We start from the raw sequence: 19,082 nt of genomic DNA on the forward strand, positions 1-19,082 counted from the left end.
GGGATGGGGGGTCACACATTTAACCTTCAGACCACACCTTCCTGGGCCCATAGTGTGCTGTCTGGTGCAGGAGTGAATTGGCCACCCTCACTGTCCCTCAGAGAGTTGATGGTTTTGTACTGCCTTGTTTTGTGGAGCAGGGAGAGAAAGCAAGGGGAAGCTCTTCCCTCCTAGTGCACTCATGCAGTAATGGGCTGATCCAAGGCCCACTGGATCCAGACACTGCACAGCACTTGAATGGGTGATTGCTGCATATAAACATGAGATTGACTTGGAAAGCAAGACTAGGAGCTATGCTGAAGGATGTATTGATTGACAGCCTTTAATAGATATTCTGCCAAGCACACTGTTAATTGATTTAACTTTATGGACTTTACGATCCTGCACATACCCTAGGAAGTGGCCAAATTAACTGACTGTTACTTTTTGAAGGAGGAGAAACATGGTCCATATTAGCTGTTTCACTAACTTTAGTTTGTTTAATGCTTCATGACAGGACTTTGTGATTTGGTCAGTGCTCCAGATGCTTTATAATTAATTCTTCATTGATATTCTAGTATGTCTCAGAAATGTCATGAAGGGGGAAGCTCAGTTTACATTGCTGAACTCTCTTGCCACACCACATAGAAGAACCCTGTTACCAAGGGGAAAGAGATCTTTCGGGCATCGGGTACATTTTAGATGCTGAAATGAGTAAGAGTTTGTTTTGTAGTTAATGAAATACAGAACAGTGAAACCTTCGTTAATGATCTCTTCCAGCAACCAGCAAATGCAGTTATCTTAAATAAATGCTTTGAAGTAGCTTAAGGTTTTCAATGCAATTTTGTTTGATCTGTAATTAAAGGCCTCCTCTATTAGGCAACTGATACTTGCTACTCTGTGGTTGGTTACTTAAGATAAGTATCACTGTATTAAAGTAACTCAGATCAGAACGATATACATGCAGGGTTTCAAGTTTCAGGGAGCAACCTTTGAGTAGATTTTGACTTGTCTGGATTTATATTATTTTGCACATTTTTTGCACTGCCAGCTCCTTGGGCAGTGAGGTTACCTTCTGTGTACTCTGACCAAAATCACATGGGCCCCCCTTTTTTTTTTTTGCCAGTTTCCCCATTTTGGTGATAATTATCAACTCTAGGTCCTTATCAGCTTTGCTGCTTTCTGAGTATCTCCTTCCTTCTGAATAACTTTTGGTTATTGTTCCATAGATGTATTAGCAAGGACTTTTTTCTGTGCTCAGTTTTATTGTGTCTCCTGCTCAAATATTCTTCTCATCTCTAGAGTTGGGTGCTCAGTGTTGGTCCAGCTCTGCTCCTAATGAAGTCAGTGGGAACTGATCAACACTGAGTGCTTTTGAAAATCCCGCCTTAGATCTCTGTGAATTATTATTTTTGCCCTTACTACTGATGCCTTTCCTCACTTCCAGGTTTCACCACAGCTTGCAGTGTTACAGTGGAAAAAGGACAAGGGACAACCTTAAATTTAATGTACTTTTTAAAAAAATCAGATAATATAGAAGTATTTAAAACCAGCTTAAAAAGGTTAATTAATCCTTGTGACACCTCACTGGACAGTTTCCCACACTTCAATACATAGGTTTTAAAGAATAAATAAAATTCCTGTTATCAGATGTATTTGAAATTTTCTGCCATCTACTTGCTTTGTGTTGAGACAGTCATGTACACTTGCAATTCTTCAGCCCTTTTATTTGTAAGATAAGACAATCTGCTTTCTAAGTTTGTACCTACATAACAGTGGTTGGGAAAACTTGGATTACCTTGTGTTCTGCAGAATAGCAACATGTCGCAGGAACCCATGTAACTAAATCAGAACCAGGATGGTAGCCTGTGTTCTTTCAGTGCTTGATATCCTTGCAGAAAGGGGTCCCACAACCTAAGGCACTTCTCCCTTAGTTACTGCCCAGTATTTCCAACCCCTGCCCAATAAACACTTTCAGTTCTACATTTCCTCTTTGGTTCAGCATCCCGACATGGAGGACAAGTGCCCTTGATATGTTCTCTTGCCCACTTGCTCCTGAGTTAAAGGGTAGTATTCCATTCAGCACTCATTCCTTTATATGGAATTTTGTATACATTTGCTGCTTGTGACAGTAAGGTCTAGTGGTAGTGAACGGGTAAAGCCAGACAACAGGCAGGCAGGTACAATCCAAGCTTTTCCTCATAGCTCTGCCAGTGTACCAGAGCTGAAACCATTCTGAAATACCAATCCCAGACTTCTCTGGAGGAGCAACTCCCAGTCATGCTGACATACGTGGATATTTTGTGATGCGGAGAAATGCATCATAAGAACTAGGAAGACTTTGCCAAATGTATGACCACGTTAGGATTTGGGTCTCCTGAGATGAAAAACTAGTGCATTTGTCCAGTGAGTAACAAAGGTCGGAGTTGCCTTACCAAGTGGGGGGCAACTCCCGTCTTTTCATGTGCTGTTTATTTATACCTGTCTACTGTATTTCACTCCATGCATCTGAAGAAGTGGGTTTTAGCCCACAAAAGCTTATGCCCAGATAAATTTGTTAGTCTCTAAGGTGCCACAAGGACTCCTTGTTTTTGCTGATACAGACTAACATGGTTACCAGTCTGAAAAGTTTCCTTAAGTTAGCAGAACCTACAATGCTTGCCTGGGTTCATTTTTACAATCAAATGGTTTAGATAGCCTTAATGTGAACTTGCCTGATGGATGGTGGAGTTTTATTCTGGTTATGTTACCAGATGTGGATTCTTGAAATAAGCAATATTGGTATGTTGCATTTTTAGACCTTGGCATCTCCTCTGCATCTTAATTTCAGCTGCTAGTTAGATGATATTGTGAAGTTAATTATTAAATATGAAGTGTTCTAAGGAATCTTTTCGTTATTCTTTTGTTTACAGCAATAATCAAAGCAGTGCCTTGTTGGCACAGATGAACTCTAGAAAATAATCTCTGTTCTGTTGTTTTCCATAATAAATACTAATTTGAGATGCCTTCAGAACATTGACTTTTTAGTTCTAAAACAAACACATTTAACTTTTTATAAACAGATTTTAATATCTCAAAACAGTTTCAAGTTTCATGTTTTCTAAAATGTAGATAGCTCCATCTGCTGGTAATATACTTTTAATACAGAATACATCTAAACTAAAATGTTTACCATTGCCTTAAAGTTTTATGTAAATAATACAAAATATTGTGACTCTTTCTGTATTATAATATACAGTACATAGTTTTTAAATAGTCTTGTCTTTGAAGTCAAGATTTTGATAGGTCAAGATACAATAGTGTCACAAGAACCTTTTAATCAACTTGCTGCTGAAACTGGAAATTGCAATAAAAGCTTCACTTACAATAGACTCTAGTGTTGAAAATAATGCTTACGAGGACACCAGTGTAGCTTTCTGTAATTTTTAATTGCCCAGATAAACTTCAATTTTTTTCCTCATAATTTAGCTAAGACTGCAAAATTTTTACCAAACTAAAGCCTATTTCCGCAAACACTTATGCATGTGCATAATTGATTTCAGTGGGGTTTACTTGTGTCTTAAAGTTAAACACATATGTGTAAGTGTTTGCAGGATCAGCACGTGATGGCCTGATCCAAACCTCATTGAAGTCATATTTCAATGGGAGTTTTTTCATGGCCTTCGATAGTCTTTGGTTAAAGCCCGAAATGTACAACAGTTTGAAATGGAAGGCATTTGTGTTCAGTAACTAAAAGTCCTTGAAATATTGTGTCTCAGCCAGGCTTTTTGTAAGCATAAGATGGATACATATTATGGAATATTTTAGAAAAAAAAATCTCTGCTTTTGCTTTTCACAGTTCCACATCTTGATCAGCACTGTGGGGTATTGTACTCTGAACTTGACACATGGGCAGACTTACAACCAAGTGGAATGTCTTGTAGATGCAGAAGTTTAATCCTGATCATCGTAATCTTATCTTCATCCCTTCGATGATGCACGGGGGTTGCTGTTGCTAATGTACTTGGTTATATTGTGCAGCTCTCCCAGGTTCAGAGCTAGCTTTCTAAAAATGGACAGTGTTGTCCAGTACAAATACTAGACCAGCATGGTAAAGGGAGTGAGAGTCCCAGGGTCATCTCACACTGGTTTTTCACCCATGTACAATGCATGATCTATCACAACTATGGAAACTCTTGGGTTAAATATTTGTGGGTCAGTTTCATCCACTCATACTAATGGAAGCCAGTGGCGTTGTGTGGGTGTACCTGAGGGTCAACTTCGGCCTTTTGTATTAATTCGGTGATTAACAGCTGTCAAATAGGGATGGTAGGGAGAGGAACATTAGGTCAAAACCTCTTAAAAATGTCATCATGCCATGAGCTGTACTGAGGAAGTTAAATGATGGTATCGATTTATGAATCACCAACTATCCTTTAGTTAACCCTATTAATTAATAACCATGCCTTTCTGTGTGAGAACGTCAGTATTTTATCTGAAAGGAATCTGAGGATATGGAGGAAATGCCAATAGCTTTTACAGTTCAAGAACTGAAAGTCATTAACACTGGGTTTTCCCAAGTCGTCAGACAAAAGCTGCCAAAGGAAACAGGAATGGACCAGAGTGGAATTGGTTGTAAATGAATAGAAGTAGGAATGCTTCAACACAGTTACTTTTGTAGATTTCTTCCGTATATTCAATTTCCTTTGGAAAGGGGAAGAATGTAACCTCAGAGAAAATTAATTATTGGGAAAGTGATCAGAGTCTGAGTGCCCAACAGAAAGGAATGAAGGGCTGATAGTTGTTAATATCTAGCTCTTATTAAGTGCTTTGTATCGGTCAATCTTAGAGCACTTTACAAAGGCCAGTATCATTCCCTCCTTTTTACAGATGGAGAAACTGAGGCACAGAGAGGGGAAGTGATTTGCTCAAGGTCACCCAGCAGGCCAGTGGCAGAGCCAGGAATAGAACCCAGCTCTCCTGAGCCCCAATCTAGTGCTCTAGGTGCTAGGCCACATCTTCATTCTGGAGAACAGAGGATTAAAGACAGATACATGCCCCCTAACAGGTATAGTGAAGACAGAAAGAAGAGTGTTGGGTTAATGCAATGTTAGATACCATTGATAGGCCTGTGTTCTTTGAGAGCCTTACCTGTCTTATCAGTATAGCCTTGCTTCACCTGGGACAAATGTGAAAGTCGGGGAGTGGGAGGTGTCTGTCACCCACCTCTTTGATAATTTGGAGGTGGCCCAAACTATTGAGGTGAGATGTAAGGAGATTAGACTTGTGAATTCAGTGCCAGGGAAACTGTTGGGTACACACAGGGAACTGTAAGCGAAAAGGCAAGGAGGTGATCAGTAATGGAGATGTACTATGGGCTTGGTTCTCTTTGCCACCCTAGCTCCTTTATTGCTCCAGCTGTGTAAAGGGACTGGAAATGGACCCTGGTGTAAGGGGAACTCCCTCGCTGGCGTAGAGCTCTTGAAGTGTCTCTGCTCAGGCCCCCTTCCTAGACCCCAGTTTAGGGGGTTTGCCAGGAATAAGAAGGGGCCAGAACCAGAACTGACTCTCCTCCTGCTGTTCTCAGCTGGCAGTCAGTCCCTGGGGGGGCATTGCAGTGAAAGTTATGGCAGCCCTGATGCTGCTGTAATCCATGTTACCACTGACCATTCAAGAGACACTCAGGTGGCTGAATACTTCACGCTTCCAATGCCAGAGAATCGGGGCCTCTGTATAGATTATATTAGGGAGTGGTCTGTATTATTCATAGTAGTAGCTGAGAACAAAATATGGTGGGGCTGATTTTTTCTGCTGCCTTGCACCTGTCATTCACCTGTAGAAAGTGCACGTAAAACACTGAGTATTTTACACTCTCTTTACACGACTGTAAATGACTACATAAAGGCAAGGCCCTGGAGATCAGGCTCTGTACCACTGGTACTTGAATTTCCCTAATTATTGTGAAGCATTTCTCTGTCAAGAGTCTTTGCTTCCCTCCTCAACAGCTAGTGTAGAGTTCACATGACAATCCAGCACTTTAACCTTTTCTCTCACTGAGAAGCCTTTTCTAATAATGTGAGCGCCTTAGCAGCATGGTAGGGAAAATCCTTGTGAGGCAGCATGTTTAAGTCATAAGTTGCATTCCTGACATTATGACCATAAACTATTCTTAGAGTACAGAGTAAGTATACTAGGCATTTGGGGTGTTAATCTGCCATTTTTAATTGAATGTGCTTGCTTGGCACAGCTCAGACTAAGAAGCCTTCATGTCAAGTAGCACCAAAAGTTCTCTGTAATATTCTCATGAAGCCTGGCTAGTCCCGAGGTTCCCAAACTGTGAGGCGCCTCCTGCCAGGGGGCAGAGAGGAATGTTCGGAGGCCACCACTGGGGAGCGGGGAGGGAGCGCCCCCCAGCTCTGCTCTGCTCCCAGCTCTGATCCAGCCCTCTCCCCAGCCTCGTCCCCCTTACCCCATCCACATTCCCCTCCCCCAGGAGCCACAGCCCCAGCTCCAGGGGAGGAATGGGCAAGGGTAAGGCGAGGTGCGACCCTGAAAGGTTTGGGGACCACTGGGCTATTTGTATATTTCCAAGCTTTCAGAGTGTTTGTACCATGATAACCATGAAAAAAGTCAGCTTTAATTTAGCAAAATTCAGCTCGTACAGAGGGAAATGGGCATCTCAAAGTGGATTCCAGATAAATATATATTAGGGCTGTCAATTAATTGCGCTTAACTAAAAAAAAAAAATTAATCACGATTAATCACACTTATAAAAACAGAATACCAATTGAAATCTATTAAATATTTTTGGAGGGTAAAATCTAATCAACAGGTTAACAATTATCCCAATTTACTGTACAAAGCTTTGAACAGGAATTGGTGGCACGGATCAAAGACAGGATCTTGTATTCAGTCTCCTCTTGCTTACCTTCTGTGTCCACTGTGTTAATGTCACCACTGCATGTCATCTCCAAGCTGCTTCTGAGTTCTGACACCGCTCCCCCTCCCCAGTGCCGAAGAAGAGGCATAAGACCGCTCAGCAGACCACCCAGGGTCCTTTAGGCCTGGGGATAAGAGCAGACTGCAACTGAGACTTGAGCACTCCTCTTGTGTGGCACCACAGAAGCTGGCACCATTGACCCCGGCACCAAGGCAGGCCCCAGGGAGATCAGAGCCTGAGGGAGCATCTTCTACATCTGTAGCACCATATGGTCCTGAGACCATCTCGTTAGCGACCACGCTGGAGGTGCTTGTGGCAGCAAGAGATCTGCTGAGCCTTGCAGTGCCAATGTCAACCGCGGTGCGGCGGACGACGCTCTCGGTACCAGCAACATCAGTGCAGTGCTTGGTACCAGGTCAGCCTCCACGGCCTCAAACTGCGCGTCCATCGGTATGGTTGAGGGGAAAGCCTGCAACGTTGGCTGCACTGCATCCTTCTGCAACTCAACACCGGGCTCGAGCACTGTCAGGAGCAGCCCTGCCTGGGTCAGTGGACAGAGAGTCACGACTCTGAGTAAGGCTGGGGCCTGTGTTTCCCAGCCACTCTCACTACTCTCCACTCAGGCACTCATCCCCTGCTAAGGAACCTTCGGTGGGAGTACGTTCAAGTGGGTGGCCAGGGGATCACTGGGGCCCACCGCTAGTCCAGGGGCCTTTTTGGAATCTCCCACTGGTTTCTAAGTCATACATGAGATGTTCCTGTTCTTTGTCTTTGGAGAGGCATGGGACATCCAGCAAGTAGTGCTTCGGGAGGATCCTTTGTATTGCTACTACAATCCGTCGAACCTGTTTTTTTAAAATACTTGAACAAAAGCAGAGGGTGAAGTAATCTGCAACTCATGTGGCAAATCACAGCTCCCTCCCTGCTCTGCTTCTGGGGAGAGAGCTACTCCTGCCCCTTGCTGAGCACACGTTTTAAAGGTCCAACCTGGCTCTTTATTGTTAAGTTTCTAAGGGTCAGATTCTGCCATTCTGGCTTATGTGGAGTAATACTTTACCCAATGATTTTAATGAGACAGCTCGTGGACTAAGATACCGCTCCACAGGAGCAAGGGTAGAGAATTTGGCCCTAACAGAGTAATGAACAAAGGGGATTAATCTAAATTCAGCGTATATTCCAGAGTACTGGACAGTACAGGAAAGATGTTTTGTACAAAATATAGCAACAGCTTTTTGCAAAATCTGAACTTTCAGGGAAAATAACTGTGTGAGGAAACCAGGAAAATCAGTGTGAAGTGACCTATGCATGACATTTCTTTAGGAACATGTCAGAAGGATCCTCCACAGGTTAAAGTGCCCCATTTTAAAATGAGTACATTTCTCAGACCTGAAGAAGAGCTCTGTGATAAGCTCGAAGGCTTGTCTCTCTCACCAACAGAAGTTGGGCCAATGAAAGGTATAACTTCACCCACCTTGTCTCTCTAATATCCTGGGCCAACATGGCTACAACAGCACTGCATACATTTTAAAGGCTTTAACGTTTCCCATGCTCTAGGGAAATGGATGATGCATCCAAGAATTAGTGATGGGACAAAGCAGTTTTTCATCTCGAGGTGACTAGGTTATCTCTCGGCCCCAACCGTAATGTTAGAAAGAGATTAGTTTCTCATGGGTGTTTGGTGGCCTGTGAGAAAACTTCACTTCCTAGAGAACTGGTTTTACATGACCAAAACCACTGCTGTGCTTGGCACTAGTTATTTCTCTTGTTGACAGACTCAGCAGAAAGGTCAGACACTCAAACTAATCTCTCAGCCTTCCAGGTGTGTCTTCAGGTTAGTTTAATGTACATTAGAGGGACATGGGGAGGAGACCTTGAACTACGACAGGCCGTGCTAAATCTATGTTGTAGATAAATACAGGTCTTGCATCTCTAGATCAATCCGGAACTTGGCACCAGTACTAGAGTCAGCGAAGGGAGGCCTGCTACCTACTGGCATAAGGGCATGAATCACTTTTTGTTTGTTGATTCCTTGAGTGTTCATCAGCTGGTGCATTTATCAGTGATTGTGAAACTAGGACACTTTCTTTGTTCCACTACAAAAATCCATTGTGGGGAGTTATAATATTGCACCTCGTCAGGAGAGAGAATATGAGAAATAAATCGCCGAACTCCTCAATAACTGCTTCATAAGGCAGGTGGTGTGAGTTGTGTGCATTGCCAACAATTCATTCTCTGCTGGTCCTAAAAGGTCTTGCTTTTTAGAACCACATACTGTATATTTGAGCCAGGTCCCACAGACTGGACAACGCTGAATGGCACTCTTTTCCCCCTGTGCAAGGAATGTCTCTTTTTAGCCTGACTAAAAAAAACCTCTTTAATTATGTACAAATATATCAATCTCCTTCTGAGTACTGCTATTTATTTTGCATCAATTAGTCCATAACATATTTATTTATTTCATTTGAGGAGGATGAGTAACTTTATTTATGATCTGCAGATGTTCTAACCCATAATTTATACCTGTGGGAGAAGACTTTCTTTGACCTCCTCCCCCTACACTCGCAGACATACCATTGGTTCAGGAAAAAGGAAATTTTGACCCACCTATATAATTCTCAATCCCTTTCATAACATGTCCCCAATTTTTTGTCTTCTTTTACCTTTAACCATGGACAGGAGTGTTAGTTTCTTCTAAAGAAATTATTAGGGCAAAATCCCACCCTTGAGTGCAGCTTCCACTAGAGCCCTCCAAGAGTAAAATTTGGCATTTTGTGCAGATTCATAAATTGTTTTGCAAAGGGGGCTTAAGAGCAATGCAACTACTTCTTCCCTGTGTAATTTCTACTGCCGTTTGGAACTGGAGTCTTGTGGTATCATGAGATTCATTTTTGGGTGGGTGTTTGTCACAGGCTCTGACTTTCATTTTTCCAGGTGGGTGCTCCATCCCCGCTCTGCCCCCAGTCCTCCCCTTCCCCCAAGGCCCCACCCTCACTCCGCCTCTTCCTGCCCCTGCTCCGGCTCTTCCCCCGAGCGCCTGCTGCCGAACAGCTGATCGGCAGGTGACTGGTGAGTGCTGAGCACCACTGTTTTTTTCCGTGGCTGCTCCAGCCTTGGAGCATCCACAGAGTTGGTGCCTATGGTGTTGGCATAGATTGACAGACGTTGTTTTTATATAGTAACTCATCTTCCAAAATCATAGAATCCTAGCAGATCAGGGTTGGAAGAGACCTCAGGAGGTCATCTAGTCCAACCCCCTGCTCAAAGCAGGACCAGCCCCAACTAAAATGCTTAGATGTTGTATGTTTTCATACGATTAAAGGGTTTTTAGCTGGAACATGTTGATTTAGAGAAATGGAGTATATTTGAGGGTATCAGTGATAGACCAGCTGTGGTGCAGTGCTTATGCCTCTCTCTTCTGGCAATGCTGTTGACTTTAAAACTTCCAGCTGAGAATTTCAAAGCCACTTAAGGGATTTGAAAGTCCTTTTCCCATTGAGTTTAAGCTTAGTTTGCAGTCAGCAGGATTACTCAGACCCTTCAAATTAAGCACATGCATAAGTGTGTGTAGGGTTGCTGCCTAGTTTTTCATGTCTTTCTCCAGACAGAAGCAGATAGTAAGCTGAATCCTGAAGTATTTACTGAGGGAAAACCTCTCACAGACATTGACAAAATTTGCTTGAGTGAGGTTTGCAGAGTTTGGCCCACTGGGTGTAGAATTTTAATAAAATGCCTTTTTTAAAATAAAAAATACCCCAGCTTTTTCCCAACTCATGTAGTAATCCAAAGCATTTGACCTAACTGATGTTAGACGTTCGCTAGACAAAGCAATTGGGGACAGATGCTGGAACGCATCCTCAGTTCAAATGGCCAGATGGCACACTTGAGGTATCCATGTGGACTGGAAGGGGAAAGAAATCATGGGGCAGCAAAAGAGCCACTCTGACGATGATGGAAAGCCCCAGGAAATAATAATAAATATACCCAGGGGTGTTTTGTGCCATATGAATTATACACAGTCAATTCTCTAAAATGCTTGCGGACCAAGTGGTTGTGGGATATAAGGTACAGCTGACGGGTTTTTTGCACTGGTGGGCGATGAGTGACATGAACCATTTTTATGGCTGTGGACTGTAATTGTTTTATATCATTGCAAACTTTACTTGTTTTACAATCCCGCTGTGAGTTTTAAATCAAAATAAAGAAAATAAAAAATATCCTCAGTGATACCCTCTGATAGGCCCCAATCTTGCACATGCCTAAGTTTTCTCATGTGAATAATCTCATTTACTTCAATGGGACTACTCACGTGAGTAAAGTTAAGCATGTGCTTAAGTGTTCGCAGGTTCAGAACTTAGACAAATCATTTTTTTCAAAGAACAATTTCACTATGGGCCTGATCCAAAGTCCATTAAAGTCAACTGTAGTCATCCCATTGACATCTGTTGGTTTTGATCAAGTTCTTCTATGAGAAGGTTTGTTACAACTGGAATTGTAACGTGCATGGAAACATTTTAAGACTTGAATTCTACTTCCTTACGAGCAAATATAACTCTGTAAGTGTGAGAGTTCTATAATTGTACATGCACTTTAATATCCTCTCTATGTGACTTGTTTTATCTATCTTTTTCTTTTCCCCTCATTCTTAGGTGAATGAAATTTACCACGATGAATCCCTTGGTGTCCACATAAACGTGGTGCTGGTGCGAATGATAATGCTGGGGTATGCGAAGGTAAAAAGGCATGTCAGTGAGTGCTGCATCTTAATCGTCACAATTCTGTTTCTGTGTCAGTTAATTTGGTGCTGGTGGCTTCTGCTGGACTGGCAGCAGCGGAGACGGGGGTCCTGCACCGCAGGTAGCGGCAGGGCAGTTTCTGAGAGCTACGTCACCTGTTTGCCTCAGCCCAAAACTGGTGAATTCTCTTCTCTTCTCCGAGGCCGCGTACAAGAGCGCCTGTTGTGATGCTGACACACCTGTTCTTGTGCCCCTTCCTGACTCGTTTCTCACCAAACGCCAACAGCTGGAAGATGAGGGTAACTTTTGGTCTCTCTCAAGCTGGGAGGATGTAAGCCAATGAAATGCTCCTTATGCAGAATATCCCTTCTCCTGTGATACCAGTCCACTTTGTTCAAATTCTCCTTCACGCTACGTATGCTGGGCTTGATTTGGCCTACATGGTGCTGACGGTTTTAGTCTGCATCCTCCTTAATACTTGGGTGGCAGCTGTGACTGAGGAGATATGCCCCCCAGGAGAGAACAGTCTTCATAGGAGCCCAGCTGCATGAGAGATTCTCCTAATATGTGTTCTGTCTATGTCCTTCCCTTGCCAGTGCCACCTACTTTAGGGATTGGCAGAAGAGCCCCCTTGGCAGAATGGGTTGCTGATGCCTTGTACGATTGCAAACCCCTCTGGGCGGACTTTGTTTCATCAGAGTCCACTGCCTGAGTGTGATGGGGTGGACTACGACCAGAGGTCCCCTGCTGGAGGCCTCAGGGACCTGCCACACCCATCCCAGAAAAGGAGCAGTGGAGGGAAGTCCTCTGAGCAGCCTAGCGAGACAAGGGGAGGCCAATCAGGAGGAGGCTGCAAAGGGCTAGCCAAGCAGAGAAGCTGTAGGCAGTAACCAGTCAGGACCCAGGAAGGCCATATAAAAAGGAGCTGCAGAGCCAGAGACAGTCCCTCGCTGGAGCCAGAGGGGTGCAGCTGGTGTTCCTGGCTGGCCAGAGGGAACTGCAGCACCATGGACAGCTCAGTGCTGGCAGGGACTGGGGGACCCCGCCCCCCATAGGCCACTGGGGAAGTGGCCTATAATCGGAGAGCAATAAACTCCCAGAAGAGGAACTGAACTGTTAAGAGGCCCAGCTGCAGAACTGTGGCCAGAACATACCAAGAGGGGAAAACCATTGCCTCCAGGGAGGAAGCCCTCGGGGTAAGCCCAACACCAGAGCTGGGACTGTTTAAAGACTGCAGACACATGACCAGAAGGGGCACTTGTGAGATGTAGGTGCTACGCCATTACACTGAGTTTCTGCCAGCAGAAGACCTTAGTGAATCAAGCCAATTGCTGTCAAAGCAAAGGATGTCTTCTTTGCCATTTGCAGCATGCCAGCATATCCTCGCCATGTTGATAATTAGGAAGTTATTTCCTTTTTACAAGAACAGTTTGTGCCTCCTTCCCTTCCCCCCAGATCATGCTGAGCTCCCCCATGGTCTGCCCTGGGTAATCTTAATATATTTTACATTGATTTTCCTCTTAAAAAGCACTTAGAGGGCTTTGCAACAAATGCTTATTACATTATTCAAAAGCCAAAAGGAAGCATCCAGGTCTGTTCCATGTTTGGTAAAGCTCCCATCCTTCCATTTCAATGGGGCATTAAGCTTAGGTAGGTGAAAAGACCATTTCTGTGTTTCCTTGATGGTTAAATATTACTCTGAACACACAGAGCTTGTGTATATAGTGTAGCAGGAGCCAGACAGGACTCAGAGGGACCAGATCTTCATCTTGTGTACATCAGCGTAGGTCCACTGGAGCTACATGGATTTGCCCCAGCTGAAGATCTGTCCCGTATGTTTTTTATCATTTCAGACTTTCTTTGCAGATTACCGTAGACTGTGTGTGTCCCTGCACTCTAGTTTATCTTAAGCAAATGGCACATTCTCTTCTAGCGGCTTAAAATGTAAGCAGCTCCCAGCTGTGGGATTAAAATTGTCCTGCTGTAGTAGCTGTATCGTTTGTGTGTTTGCCCTCCACATTACGTTTTATACAAAAAGACTGTTATTTTTATACAGAATATAAACACTTGTGGTGTTTTCTCAAAAGTCCCTTACGTGCAAGCCAACAAAACTGGCCTGATGGCCTGCAATCAAACCAGGGGTGCTGGCAGCTGGGAGGAAACACCTTGTTAATGATCCTCTCTGATTGCCCTGATTCCCCATGACCTTGGCTTTTGTGTAGTCATTAACACTTGTGCAGAGTCCTTGTAAAAGGCCGTTGTTCTGATGTGGTGGCTTTTTGCACCCACTTTGCTCAGGGGCAAATGACGGCACCAGCGTGCAGACAGTGGTGAATCGAGCCCACCGGGAATATTGTACATGAGCTGTGGAGCAACTCGATGGGGCAAAAGGCTGGCATGAGCTGGGGAGGAGTGAAAAGAGTGATTGCTCAGTGCTCTGAGAGGAGCTCCCTGGGGGCTTGTCCAAAGGGGGTGTGTGACAAGCCAGGCTGTGAATCTACAGCACACTAGCTTGCCGCGTACTAACTCGGTGTCTAGACCCTGCTATAGCGCACTAAAAGCTCCAGGGTGTGCTTTGAGACACTACAGAACTTCTAGTGCACTGTAGCACGGTCCAAATGGTGAGTTAGTGCATAAGAAGCTAGTGTGCTGTAGATTTGCACCCTGGCTTGCCATTCACTAACTCACCTGGTAGGCAAACCTTACGAGAAAATAATTGTTTTAAATGTCCTGACGCCAAGTTCAGGGAACACACCGCTAAGCTTCTTGATTCGCATTTATTTCTCTCTTCTAGTCTGTCAGCTTGATTGAAAGGGGAAACCCCTCAAGAAGCCTGGAGAATGTTTGCCGCTGGGCCTACCAGCAACAGAAGTCGGATCCCAATCATTCTGAGCATCATGATCATGCCATTTTTTTAACCAGGCAAGATTTTGGGCCTGCTGGTATGCAAGGTAAAGCAACCAGTCTGTAGCAGAATTATTTGTTTTTTAATAATGCATGAAAGAAAGGGGGAAAATGTGAAAGTTGTGTTGATTGATCTGAAAAAATTAGGGAGCATAGGTTAGGATTCAGCAAAGCACTTAAGCAAGTGTTTGAACTAATTTAGTTAAAACAGTGCAAACCCCTGTAAGACACTCATATTCCAGTTTAACATCAACACCAGCTTAAGCTAAATGGTAACAAACCCCACTTAGAGAGAAGATTTTCCATGGAGTGGTTTGCATCAGTTCAACTAAATCTGTTTAAAATCACTCCTCAAGTTAACAGTGCAACTTTCTCTTGTAGACATATGTATTAGTTACATATGTTAACCAATCATTGAGCAGCAACAACTTCATGTGGTTTATGTAATTGACCACTGTGGTGTCAATTGTACATTCTTTTGTAAAATTCACATTATCGGCTAGCACAAACCCACATGAGGTGAAATACACTTCCAGTACCCATAGCTGTTCATGAAAAGAGCACCATGTTTTGAATGCCCAACTTGAGACACTATGGGCTTTATTTTCAAAGGAGCCGAACATCTGCCATTCTCCTTAGTTGGAGCTGAGATCTCACCACTTCTCCCAACCAAGACTAAGGTGTCTCAAGTCAGCCTCCCAAAAACTGGAAGACCCAAAACTAATAGGTGCTTTTGAAAAATTTGGCCTAAATTTGTACGTCTATCCTAATAGATGAAGGTGGAGATTTCCTCCCTTGAGGAAGACTTCAGACGTTGCTGACAAAAAGACAGACAACACGAAAAGGGACCTAGACTAAAACTGAAAATATTAATATCAGCATGACAAAAAAGGCTATTGCTGAAAACTTTGCCTCCAAGTTAGACTGGAACATCATTTCATGAATTTTGGTGGTAAACATGTAAATGTCTAGAGAACAATGTAGATTGCTAATAAACCAGGCGTGGCTCTTAGGTTTGTCACAGCACTTTAATCTGTGTGGTAGTCATTTAATGAGAAAAACTGCTTTAAAGTGGGTAGAGAAATTGGACATCAAGACAATAACTACGAAGGAATCCAAGACGATCACATTCCAAAAGAAGTTCATCAACCTCCTCTCCCACTCAGATACAGATGGACGTTTGCAGCTGACCTAGCCTGATCTTGCTGCAGGGAAGCATATAGCTAACTACTCCTTCACAATGGGTCTTTATAGGCAAAAACAGTAAATCTTGTGGGTTATCTAATAAAAAAAAAATGAAAGGAAACAAACCCAAACTGTATTGCTCTCAACAGGATACGCTCCCGTCACTGGCATGTGTCACCCTGTAAGAAGCTGCACTCTCAACCATGAGGATGGGTTTTCTTCAGCTTTTGTAGTTGCCCATGAAACTGGTCATGTGTAAGTCTTACTATTACAACCTGAGCAACATAAAGCACGGGGCTTCTTCTCCTGCTTGCACAAAACAGTTTTATTCTCATGGGGGCTATGCGCATGGCAAATCTCCTTTTATTTCTTATTCCTTTGGCATTCACAGGAGCTTTAATCAATGAAGAGGTAAATGCGGGACAAAATCTTATCTTGTAAAATTCCATGTGGTGGACTTTTATATCTAAGTTAAAAATGGAAGGCATTGGAATACTGTTTTGATGCATTGCATTCAACAGTGACTGGTTTGTCAAGCGACACGGACTTCTACCTGTTGCTTCACTAAATGCTATTATATATTTATCAGCTGTGGCAAATTTGGGGAAATTAAGTCTGGAATGGTTTGTTCAATAAAATATCTCCGTTAGCCAGCTGGATGAATTAATGTCACTCAGAGTCTGATTTTTAAAATTAGTAGTCCAGGTTCCTCACTCTTGTGGTAAATGAGTGTGCAAAAGTGGACACATGATTTTGTGAACAAGTGGTCCTCTATTTGTGATAAATGGAGATTTATCTCTATTTGCCTGTTTGTTTTAACATCAAGAATATAAGCATGGATCATCCTAAACTTAGGGTTTGTCTACGCATGGAGTTATTCAGGAATAGCTATTCCATTGTGTTTTAACTAAACTAGAATAACATACTCTTAATCCAGAATAAGTGTGTCCACACATGGGTTACTGAGGAATATTTATTTTGCTTTAAATTCACAGCCTACCTTAATCTGAATTAACTTTCAAGTGTAGATAAGCCCTTTGGTTTCTGTTCAGTTAATTAAAAATAAAATCAATGAAGAGATGCATTAAAGAAACAGTCTTTCAGGAACTCTTTAATGTCCATCCATGGGTATTTTGTCATTAGCAGAGAGTCCCATTTAATGGTATTTGTAGGATGTAAAAACAAAATCCCTTTTTAACAAAACTATGCAGAGTGTGAATTGTTTAACCCCCCTCCCCTGCCTTTTTTGGTGTGAACAACACAGATTTTGTAGCGTCTGACAGCTGCTCTTTGTTTCAGGCTGGGAATGGAGCATGACGGGCAAGGGAACAGGTGTGGGGATGAGACCGCTATGGGGAGCGTCATGGCTCCCTTGGTGCAGGCTGCCTTTCATCGTTACCACTGGTCCCGGTGCAGTGGCCAAGAGCTCAAAAGATACATACAGTAAGGACCTGTTGGTGTCTAAGTGTAGTTATTCATGAAATAGCACTTTGTGCTGTCAGATCACATGCTTCCTTCCATTGTACTCAGCAGAGGAGAGAAAGAGGGAAATCTCAGGACAGGGAGCAACATGATCCCCTGACCCCTGTGAGCTGCAAAAGCTCCTTTCTGCAGGCCCAAGTGGAATTGGGGCATCTGAGGTTTTGGAGAGATGTCAGGCTACTGGAAGATGGAGCCACTCTGTGTGGCTGATATGCTTATTGCAATGCCATCTTCCCCCTGTGGGATATTGATCCCCCTTGAATGTCATGGGGGGAGCAGGGAGCACTTGGCTAATGGCAGCATGGCTGTCGAGGGAGCGTGCTGCGTCCTCTCTGCTGACTCTTGCCAGAGATTCAGTACCTTTTCTGCCCTTTAGATCCCTTCTGTGCTGGGGAGAAGAGTAACAGGCCTCCACTGTATATAAGTGCATGGATTTGAGATGGAGTCATGCTCGTGATTTCTAAATTTAAATAGGAATTCAATCTTAAAAGGTGCCACTGCAAATGAATATGCCTGCACTTTAACAGAACATCAACAACCAAAACAACAGTTGCATTTCGAGGTACAATCTCTTACCAAAAAAAAAAGTCACTTTCCAAATCTCCTTTCTGGCAGCCACATGGCTTCCATCTTGACTTTTTTAAAGACACGCTAAGTCAACAGCAACAATTCCTCATAAAGGGCCCGATCCAAAACCGCTGAAATCATGGGAGTCTTTCCAGTGACTTCAGTGGACTTTGGGTCAGGCGCCTCGATTTTGCAAACTCTAAAATTTTTGTGACTACAATACTCCCTTTGACTCAGTGGGAGTTTGTGTATTTGAAACGATGACAGTATGGAGCCCTGAAAGCAGAAAAGGGGAATTGCAAAATGGCTGGAGAAAGAGGAAAATCTTTAAATTTGTACATATATGAATATATATAAAAGCACAGCAGGATGGAGAGTGATTTTTAATGCCATTTTGACATTTTTCCTTATCCTCTTACTGTTGCATACCTGAGACCTCACACAATTCCCATTCAGTCCTGACTCACTGATCTAAATGGGAGTGTTGCCTGAGAGGGAACTAATTCAGGGCTTCGCAAACTGGTCCATTGGCTCTGTTCTCTGCAAACTCATCTCACCTGAGACATGACAAACTCACTAAACCAAATATATCTTACAGATATTTATCTATAAAGAGTACCGTGTAAGGTATTTACAGAAAGCTTGTAACTTGTCAAGATTCATAACTGTGAGATGTAGGTATGGGTAATATTTAAGGAACCATGTATTTACACTGACAGGATGCTTTATGGACTTGGGAGTAAAAAATTAGTCACCAGGGGATAATGTGTCATGGTGATGGCCCATTCAGGCAGGAGAGAGTTGTCACCCCAGCCTGTTTAGCTGGTGATGCAGTGCAAGGCGCAATTGTTTCCCCTTGCACAATACTAGGATTTTTGATGAGAAGCCATCGGAGGCCACTTCAAACAATCAGAACCACTTGGAGATAAAGAAAAGGAACTTCACAACAAGACAGGGGTGGTCCTGCCTGTGAACAGAAACTAAAGGCTGCTTTTAGTATAATACAGAGATGGGCAAAGCTCTCTGTATCCATTCACTGAGGAAACCCATTCTGGAGCAGGGATGTTTTCATGAATGTTTGAATCCTGGTTCTTGGGGAACCAACCATTTCTGCATTTCTTGGAGGAAAACCTTCTTTGTGAGGTAGGAAAGGTAATTATTAGTGTAGACCTAGGTTTGCATTTTATGATTTTGTTTTCTGTTGTAACCATTTGTTGCCACCACTTTCTCTGATTTCTAATTAAACCTTTAGTCTTTCTTAAATAAACCTACTTTTGTTTTATTGTAAGTGCTCACAAGTGCTGTGTGGTTTA

The 19,082-nt window shown here is 43.1% G+C and overlaps 1 protein-coding gene across 1 annotated transcript in view; it reads left to right on the forward strand.

Annotated features, from left to right (window-relative positions):
• Positions 1-19,082, forward strand: part of ADAMTS3 (ADAM metallopeptidase with thrombospondin type 1 motif 3) — a 194,825-nt gene that overhangs the window by 149,872 nt on the left and 25,871 nt on the right. Inside the window, 4 exon segments of the mRNA XM_048847260.2 lie at positions 11,545-11,628; positions 14,426-14,582; positions 15,870-15,975; positions 17,020-17,163. Of these exon segments, the coding sequence (XP_048703217.2) occupies positions 11,545-11,628; positions 14,426-14,582; positions 15,870-15,975; positions 17,020-17,163 (491 nt within the window).

This window comes from Caretta caretta, chromosome 4 (assembly GCF_965140235.1).
Source record: "Caretta caretta isolate rCarCar2 chromosome 4, rCarCar1.hap1, whole genome shotgun sequence".
NCBI classification, from domain to species: Eukaryota; Metazoa; Chordata; order Testudines; family Cheloniidae; genus Caretta; species Caretta caretta.